At 30.3% G+C, this 9,790-nt stretch overlaps 3 protein-coding genes across 3 annotated transcripts in view; all 3 read left to right on the forward strand.

The window, feature by feature from the left end:
• LOC102600944 (UDP-glycosyltransferase 79B6-like) overlaps positions 1-5,777 on the forward strand; it is a 13,268-nt gene extending 7,491 nt beyond the window's left edge. Inside the window, exon 2 of the mRNA XM_006354832.2 lies at positions 5,513-5,777. The gene's annotated coding sequence lies outside the window, so the exon portion shown is untranslated. The remainder of the gene's footprint in view (positions 1-5,512) is intronic.
• LOC107061971 (UDP-glycosyltransferase 79B6-like) lies at positions 4,330-5,057 on the forward strand. The gene is made up of 2 exons (XM_015312053.1): positions 4,330-4,573; positions 4,684-5,057. The coding sequence occupies exons 1-2, from the start codon at positions 4,330-4,332 to the stop codon at positions 5,055-5,057; spliced, it is 618 nt and encodes a 205-aa protein (XP_015167539.1).
• Positions 5,778-8,642: 2,865 nt separating the features above from the next.
• The window catches only part of LOC102594027 (anthocyanidin 3-O-glucoside 2'''-O-xylosyltransferase-like), a 2,083-nt gene continuing 935 nt past the window's right edge, over positions 8,643-9,790 (forward strand). The window contains exon 1 of the mRNA XM_015312054.1: positions 8,643-9,761. Coding sequence (XP_015167540.1) covers positions 8,643-9,761 — 1,119 coding nt within the window. The remainder of the gene's footprint in view (positions 9,762-9,790) is intronic.

A 9,790-nucleotide genomic window follows, 5' to 3' on the forward strand; every position in this document is an offset into this window, starting at 1 on the left:
ATTATTATTATTATTTGGATATTTTAGTGTCATTAATCATATCATATTGTGTTATATTTTTAAGAAACATCTTAGATAGTTGTATTTTAATAGGACTAAAAAAATATTTGAAGTATAAGTAAATTATACGTTTGTACGAATACTTTACCGAAAAAATCCAAAAAAATCCGAGGTTGAAAAACCCGACTTTTATTGGTTTGGTTTATAAATTCAAAAATCCGACACAAATGGTTTGGTTTGATATTTGAAAAACCCGAACCAACCCGACCATGTACACCCCTAATTTATTAAAAAGTTGACTTAAGAAAACATTAAATAAGGGCAGAAGGGTAAAGTTACTTAATTTCCTAATGCAAGTGCAATCTAAAAAAATGACATATAAAAAGATACGGAGGGAGTATATACCTTTTCTTTTGGTCCGTAAGTTTTCTTTCTTCACTTTTTTGTTTTTTGGAATTCAAATTGTGTAAATATCTCAAAATGTATATTTTATCATCTAAAAATAAGAAATTGTAACTTATCGTATAAATTTGAATAACTATATGTTAATTTGGAAACATTCATGAATTAATTTAATCAAATCTAACTTTAAAGATTGATCAAATTTAACTTTTTAAAAAGCAAAAACTATATCATAAATTAAAATATTACATACAATTTAATTTAATTTAATTTTTACTTTTTTAAAGTTCATACAAAAATTTAAATAAAATAATCAAATAATATAAAATGAAGAGAGTACTGGATTGTTTTATTTGTTGCACATATTTTTCTCTACGTGGATAAAATATAACCACACTACTTTAGTTTAATATTTTAGGTATCCTCGGGTCCCGCAGGTGTAATTAGTAATTTTGCCGAATTAATGGGTCATGCAAGCTAGTAAGATGTGTGAAATAGAGGACTCATACACATTTGTTATTGTTGCTATAATCAAGAGATTAAACTCTCGAAAAAGACTAAACAACTACCGATATGCCATTAATAGCGAGATAAGAAAAAATATTTGAGAAATAAACTTAATTCTAAAAGAGAAATGAATTCACTATCAAGATAACTGGCAAGAGAAGTAGAGAGATAGATTATAGATATCTTCTGGATCTGCCCAAGACTTTAGCAATGGGTTCAATTTATTTGGGTTAAGATAGATAAAAGGTCGGACATGACTTTCAATTTGGGAATGACTCGTTTTTAAGAAAAACAGGTAATTTGGGCTGATTTGAGGCTTTTCCTCAAATTAGAGATATGAGTGACAAGTTTGTAAATGGAGGGATTTAAATGGTCACATAGTATAACGGAGGATAAAACTAGCAAAGTTGTGGAATATCTTTGACCCTTCTCCTATTAAAATTAGCAAAAATTATCTAAATACACAATTTATTTTATCATGTTCTCTAAAATTTCCTATCATTTGTAAAAGTTACAAAAATCTTTACTCTCTCCTATTCTCGCATACATCGCTTTACGCGATTTATCGGTCAGATACATATATCACTTTACATGATGTATCGGTCAGATACATCACTTGTGCTATGTATCAAGACGTTGAGTGATGTATTCGAAACTGAAACGCGATGTATCGGAATATTGAGGATGTATAAGCTGGGACACGATGTATCATGGCGTTTTGGGATGTATTTGGATTCCACCAAATTTAATTTTTTGTAAATTCAAAATAAGAGTAGGAATAAGATGTAATTAGTTGTTAACATATTGAGATTCGTGTAAAATTCCTTTAAAATTATGCTATATTTGATTGAAGTTTATGAATATATCTCAAACTCCAGTAGGATAAATTGAAAGCAATTCATCAAAGGCAAAGCAGGAAAAAAAGGATTACACATTCTACAGAAGAGTCAAAGCTGAAAATAGTGATGTTCCAATGGCTTGCTTTTGGGCACTTGATCCCATATATACCTTTAAAATACACTATTAAATAATACAGGGGTAAAAGGTCCTCTATAAAGTTTGATATTGTAACAACAATTTCGGCCAAAATTGAAGTATTTTTCAGACCATTTTCCCAATTTAGATTTATTATTTTGATGGTCAAATATATTTAAGTTTCGCTAATATTCTTGTAAAATTCATTATAGATGACCCAATTTTTTCTTCAAATACAAAAACTAAATTATAATATATCCGAAAAAAATAGTTTTAAATTTTTTTCTTTACACTAAGGAATGAAAGAAAAAAAATAAAATAAGAATAAGAAACTCAAATAATGATAATCAAGAAGTCAAAAAATAATTTATGTCCGAAAAAAATTATAACATACCTTGAAATTTGCTAGAAAAATCATATATCCCCCTAAATGATTTTTAAAAAAAATCAAAAGTAAAAAATATAAATTTAAAACTATTTTTTTTCACTTCTGTTAAATGAAGGGTATATGTGAGCCGTTTGTATAACGGTAAGGGTATATATGAGTCATTTTCATAACGAGGGGCATATCAGCTCCAAATGGAAAAGTTGAGGGGTATATCGGACCCTTTTCCCTAGGTAGATATTATTTAGTAGTAAAAGACTATTTTACCCTTGTCCTCCTCCTCCTCATGTTTCTATATAGTAGAAATAATATACTCCCTCCGTTTTACAAAGAATGACCTCATTTCTTTTTTAGTCAATTTAAAAAAAAATGATCTTTTTCTTTTTTTGGTAATATTTTAATTTTAGCTTTCCATGTGGCATGTTTAAGGCCACAAGATTAAAGGGAAATTTTGTACATTTGACATAACTTTAATTTAGGACCACAAATTCAAAAGTCTTCTTTATTTTTCTTAAACTTCGTGCCAAGTCAAATTAGATCATTCTTTGTGAAACGGAGGGAGTAATAGATAGTAAGATTGAAATGATATATAAAAAAAAGGGCTCACATGCATTACACATGTTTAGAGGCTATTAGTGAGAAAACAAGGTAAGGCCAAGTACATAGTACAATTTGTATTGCTCATTGTACAACTTTTCATAGCCATGGCCGTCCTTCCATGGCTGTTCTATATAATATAATAAAAGGCCAAACACATATATAACCCTTCTAACTTGCCCTCATTTTTCATTTTGACACTCCAACTTAGCCTTGTTCCATTTTAATACTTAAACTCCATTTTTTATATACCATTTTAACACGAAATACTATTTTTATGATTTCTTTATTTTTATATATATTCTTCAATTGCAACTTCTTATTTTAAATCGACATGTGTCAGTTAATTTTAGTTTAAAAAAATAAAAATTAACAAAAAGTAATTCTTTTTAAAAAATAATAATTTCTTTTTAAGAGTTTTATGTATTTTTATGTGAAAAATAACCGAGTATTTTTGTGTGAAAAATAACTGACGAAATTGTGTTTGTTTTCTTTCTTTAAAATCACCGACAACCTAACAAAGTCAGTCGAGTTTTAACATTGTTTAGTAGTGTTATTAGCAATGAACAAGAGTCTTTTTTACTCGTATTGAAGATGAGTTTTCTTATTCGTATTGATTTATATTAAAAATTAAAAGTGAGTATTTGCGTTAAATTTAGATAGCCTAGATGATAAGAAAAAATAAATAAGTAGTGTTATTTAATTTAATTGAATGTTTAAGAAAGAAAATCAAAGAACTTTCGTCAATTTACTTTCATGCAAAAATACAGAGAAATCTCAAAAAATAATATTATTGTTTGAAATTTTTTATGTTCGTTCGCGAATGTTCAATTTTTTTATGAAAATTAACAAATACACGTCTATTTTTTTAAAATAAAAAATTGCAATTGAAGAACATAAATAAATAAAAAAATCATGAAAATTAGTATTATTGTTTAAATGGTACAGAAAAAATGGAGGTTAAGGGTTAAAATGGAACAAGGCTAAGTTGGAGTGCCAAAATGAAAAATGAGGACAAGTTTGAGGGGTTGTGTAAGGAACCTTTCTGAACCAGTGGGTCCCACTCAGGGATAACATATTGATGGATCTTTCGAGATGAAATATGAAATTAGATTGTTATAAAATCGGAATTTTACATCAAAATTAGATTGGAAAATATCTATCTAATAATTTGAGATAGGAGAAAAAAAAGATGACAGAGTTCATACAAGAGTCAAAAATGGAAATAGTGATGTTCCCATGGCTTGCATTTGAGCACTTTAAAGGGTCGTAGATGGCTTAAGCCTAAATACCCCCAATTATCCGCGGCCCCATGCCCCCAATTATTTAAAAGTGAACTTAAAAAAAAAAAATCAATACCAGAATTCAATTACTCTCAAGGAGCATATCATATCCTCTTTGGGATCAATTTAACATCTCAAAGGAGAAAAAAAAAGATGATAGAGTCCATAGAAGAGTCAAAGATGAATATAATGATGTTCCCATGGCTTGGTTTTGGACACTTGGTCCCATATATGACTCTGTCAAATGAACTTGCAAAAAGAGGTCACAAAATCTCATTCTTGTTGCCCAAAAATGCTGAAATTAGACTTCAAAAACTCAATCTTTATCCAAATCTCATCAAATTTCATAAACTGACAATACCTCATGTTGATGGCCTTCCATATGGAGCAAAGACTACAGCTGATGTTCCTGAATCCTTGGAGAGTCTATTAGCAACAACTTTTGATGAATTGTATGGTGAAATCAAATCTTTTCTTCAAAATCTAAAACCCCATTTTGTTTCTTTGATTTTGCTTATTGGATTCCTGATTTAGCACAAGAAATTGGAGGTATCAAGACTCTGTTTTACACTATTTTTAGCCTGGCTGAATTGTCTGTATCACCGGATAAGGCTACTTTTATGGCATCAACTGCAGCTGATCTAGTAAAGCCACCACCAGATTACCCTTCTACTACTGTGGTGTTGCGCGAAAGTGAAGCTAAGTTGTTATCATTTCTGTTTCATGAATATGGAAAGGGGGTGACATTTTACGAACGGGTGAAGAAGGGGATGACAGGATGCGATGCAATAGGTATGAGAACATGTAGAGAAATTGAAGGAACCTTTTGTGACTACATAGCAACACATTCTGAAAAGCCCGTCCTTTACACAGGACCTGTCTTTCCAAGCCGAAAAATGAGCCTTTAGAAGAACACGGATTATCAAATTGGCTCGAGAAATTCGAGCCAGGATCAGTAGTGTTCTGTGCATTTGGGAGCCAAATGATTCTTGAAAAGAAACAGTTTCAAGAACTCGTTTTATGGTTTGAACTGACTGAATTACCATTTCTATTAGTTGTTAAGCCACTCAAGGGACAAATTCAATAGAAGAAGCGTTGCCGGAGGGATTCAAAGAAAGGGTTCAAGAAAAGGGATTGATTCTTGATTGTTGGGTGCCACAATTGGAGATTTTAAGTCACAAATCAGTTGGTTGTTTTGTGACTCACTGTGGTTATGGGTCGATGTGTGAGTCTATTGTTGGGTTTATGATTAACCTGAATACATGAGATAACATCTTTGGCGCTGTGTGATTGTCAATTGGTACTTTTGCCAAGACCTTTTGAACACACTTTAATTGCTAGGCTTATGGAACAACAACTTAAGGTTGGCGACTTGGCGTAGAAGTTGAGAAAGATGAAAACGATTTGTTTACGAAAGAGAATTTTTGCAAGTCTGTGAAATGTGTGATGGATAAAGATAGCCAAATTGGTTGTCATGCGAAAGAAAATCATAGGAAATGGAAGGACCTTATTTCAAGTACTGGCTTCATGACTAACTATATTGACAACTTTGTTGACAACTTGCATGCACTTCTTGTTGAAAACACCTAGATTAGCGGGAAGGTTAATAGGTATGAATAATTCATGTACAATCAATGGTTATCTTGTTTTGAAATTCTGAATTCATAAATTTAAAATCTTATATTTGAATAAATATATTATACTAATATTTTCATAAATATAATGATCATCTAATATTGATCTTTTTAATTAAAAGTTCAGTTTAGTCTTTTGATTACATCGGAATTTTAAGTTTTTTTTGTATCTTGGATATTTTAATGTAGTTATTTAAGAGTTATACAGCTTCCTTCAAATTTAGTGTTATTTTTTACTACCTCAAGAAAAATACTATCCAGAGTTAGTGATACATTTGTTATATCTTATAACATGTATTGTGTTAGTAATGCTCCAACCTAGTATGATTAAGTTATTTTCTGAACCACTTAAGTTACTATGAACTTAGAAATATTTTAGACCCCAAGGTATTGATAGCAAAATATTAGGCGAATTGAAATGGTCAATTATATAAATTATTCAAAGTTTAATAGAATTATTGTATTTTTTTTTCATATTTACTTTTCATTTAATGAGATTTTTAACTATTTTACATTTTCTATCCTAACATGATGAGATATAGGCCCTCTAAAATATGTGTTGGTGAGAAATCCAATGTTTCAGTTCCTTGGAAATGGACGATAGATAAAGATTTTTAAAAATGTTATAAAAACTTTGACTATATAGTATAATATGTTAGATGATGTGCTAAATAATTTAAACTAATAAATTTTATTAGATATATTTATGTTATTTGAATTTTAAGAGCACTATATATTGATAATGCATCTTCACATAAAATTCATGAATTTACTCATTTTATAGGATACCTACCACTTAGGTTATCTAATAATAAATGTATCGTGAGCCAAACTCCCCACTTGACTATACTTTTCATCGATCCGATAATCGTTTGTGATGAATTCTCATAAAGCATGTAGATAAACTTCACTCTATACATTTTACAAATAGCAGAAGAAAAAATTGTCATAACTAAAGCAAATATTATTAATAATTTTTTTAAAATAATAACATAATATCTTATGTATTCAATATTCAATAGCATGATAATGTTTTCAAAGATACGGTGAATTAGGGGTGTACATGGCCGGGTTGGTTCGGGTTTTTCAAATATCAAACCAAACCATTTAGGTCGGATTTTTAAATTTATAAACCAAACCAAACCAATAAAACTCGGGTTTTTCAACCTCGGGTTTTTTCGGGTTTTTCGGTTTTTCGGGTTTTTCCGGTAAAGTATTCATACACAACATATAATTTACTTGTACTTCAAATATTTCTTTAGTCCTACCAAAATACAACTATCTAAGATGTTTCTTAAAAATATAACACAATATAATATGATTAATGACACTAAAATATCCAACAAAAATAATAATAATGAAATCGCGTAAAACAAATATTGCAAATTAACAAGTCATAATGAAAATGATCATAATTTAAAAGTACTAAATCATGCTAAAATTAAGTTTAATAAGTATTAGTTACATGACTAAATATTAAAGAAAATTAAAATTAGATTATGTATTTTAATTGTCTAAACCAATGTAAAACTAAAGAACAAATATTCAATATTATTGTCATTCTTAGTGTTGAATTGATTTTCTTTTTGCATTAGTATTAATTTGATTTAGATTTAAGCTTTATTATAATTACCAACATCTGTGAACTATAATCTTTATTGAACCATTTAGAATTCTAACTCAAACTTGAAATAATAATATATGAAAAGATAAAAACTATGAAAAAGTATAAGAAAGATTTAAAAATTATTTCAAAGTAAATATTTTTATGTATAAAATAAAATTTTAAAATTATATATATAATGTCGGGTTGATTTGGTCTCGGGTTGGTTTTTTTTAGTTAAAACCAAACCAACCCAAATATAGTCGGATTTTTTTTATATAAATTCGGGTTGGTTTGGTCTCGGGTTGGTTTTTTTTAGTTAAAACCAAACCAACCCAAATATAGTCGGGTTTTATTTTTCAAAACCAAACCAAGTCAAACCAAACCACTAGTCGGGTTTTTTTTCCGGGTTGACTCAGTTTGCGGTTTGGTTCGGTTCTCGGTTCGGTTTTGTACACCCCTACGGTGAATGATAAATTGACCTCAGTTTATTAGTCTTTTTTAAAAAGTGAGAAAATATATAAGATAATATAAAGGATATTTATAAAGGATCGTGACTATTCCATCTTTTGAACATAACAAAACATTCTTCAGGCTTGTAGGAACTAATTGTGTGTCCTGCTTCCTATTAAAAAAAACAAATAAAGTAAAAATATAATAATCAAAAGCTCTTAAAAAAATTCAATTTAGCTAAATTGAGATAAATTAACTTATATAGTGTAAAATTAGTGGCACAATTAATTTTAAATACCTTCACGGTTGCACAAGTCATTTAGTTGGAGTAAGATCTTGTATAACTACAATGATACGATATTAGAAAAATGATTAAGTATTATCAACTAACTTAATGATTAGTTTTAATTAAAAATTCATAATTGTAATTAAGGATGTTAAATTTGGAGATTAATCACTCAGCAACTTGATTATTTACGTTCCATGGATGCCAATCATCATCAATAGAGTAGTTTAGAGACTTTATCCATGTTTGTGTGTCTTGAAAAGGTACTATATAATCATGATCTCCACTGTTAAATTAAACATGAAAAAAAAAACTTCCATTATATATATATATATATATTCATGAAATAAGTTGTTTCTGTTGGAAAGCTATATTTGATGATAAGGAACGAATGGACCTCCTTTAAAGTTTTATGACACATATTTGTGAACAATTAAATCCCATATCTCCAAAGACAAATATGTGCACAAAATTGAAAGAGAGGTAGCATTTCGTCAAAGGCAAAAGAGTAAAAAAGATGACAGAGTCCATAGAAGAGTCAAAACTGGAAATAGTGATGTTCCCATGGCTTGCTTTTGGTCACTTAATCCCATACATGAATCTGTCAAATGAACTTGCAAAAAGAGGTCACAAAATCTCATTCTTGTTGCCCAAAAATGCTGAAGTTAGACTTCAAAAACTCAATCTTTACCCAAATCTCATCACATTACATAAACTGACAATGCCTCACGTTCATGGCCTTCCATATGGAGCAGAGACTACAGCTGATGTTCCTGGATCCTTGGAGAGTCTATTAGCAACAGCTTTTGATGAATTGTATGATGAAATCAAATCTTTTCTTCAAAATCTAAAACCCCATTTCGTTTTCTTTGATTTTGCTTATTGGATTCCTGATTTAGCACTAGAAATTGGGGGTATCAAGACTCTATGTTACAAAGTTGTTTGCCCTGCTATATCATCTATAGCATTGATTCGATCACCGGTTAAGACTACATTTATGGCATCAACTGCAGCTGAGCTAGTAAAGCCACCACCAGATTACCCTTCTACTACTGTGGTGTTGCGTGAAAGTGAAGCTAAGTTGTTATCATTTCTATTTCATGAATATGGCAAGGGGGTGACATTTTACGAACGATCCAAGAAGGGAATGACAGGATGCAACGCAATAGGTGTGAAAACATGTAGAGAGATTGAAGGAACCTTTTGTGACTACATAGCAACACAATTTGAAAAGCCAGTCCTGTACACAGGGCCTGTTCTTGCTGAACCGACAAAGGGGCCTTTAGAAGAACATGGATTATCGGATTGGCTCGAGAAATTCGAGGCAGGATCAGTAGTGTTCTGTGCATTTAGGAGCCAAATGATTCTTGAAAAGAAACAGTTTCAACAACTTGTTTTAGGCTTTGAACTGACTGAGTTACCATTTCTTTTAGTTGTTAAGCCACCTGAAGGGACAAATTCAGTAGAAGAAGCCTTGCCGGAGGGATTCAAAGAAAGGGTTCAAGAAAAAGGATTGATTCTTGATTGTTGGGTGCCACAATTGGAGATTTTAAGTCACAAATCAGTTGGTTGTTTTGTGACTCACTGTGGTTATGGGTCGATGTGGGAGTCTTTGGCACTGTGTGATTGTCAATTGGTACTTTTGCCAAGGCCTATTGATCACAT

Source organism: Solanum tuberosum, unplaced genomic scaffold, assembly GCF_000226075.1.
Source record: "Solanum tuberosum cultivar DM 1-3 516 R44 unplaced genomic scaffold, SolTub_3.0 scf00184, whole genome shotgun sequence".
Taxonomy (NCBI): Eukaryota; Viridiplantae; Streptophyta; class Magnoliopsida; order Solanales; family Solanaceae; genus Solanum; species Solanum tuberosum.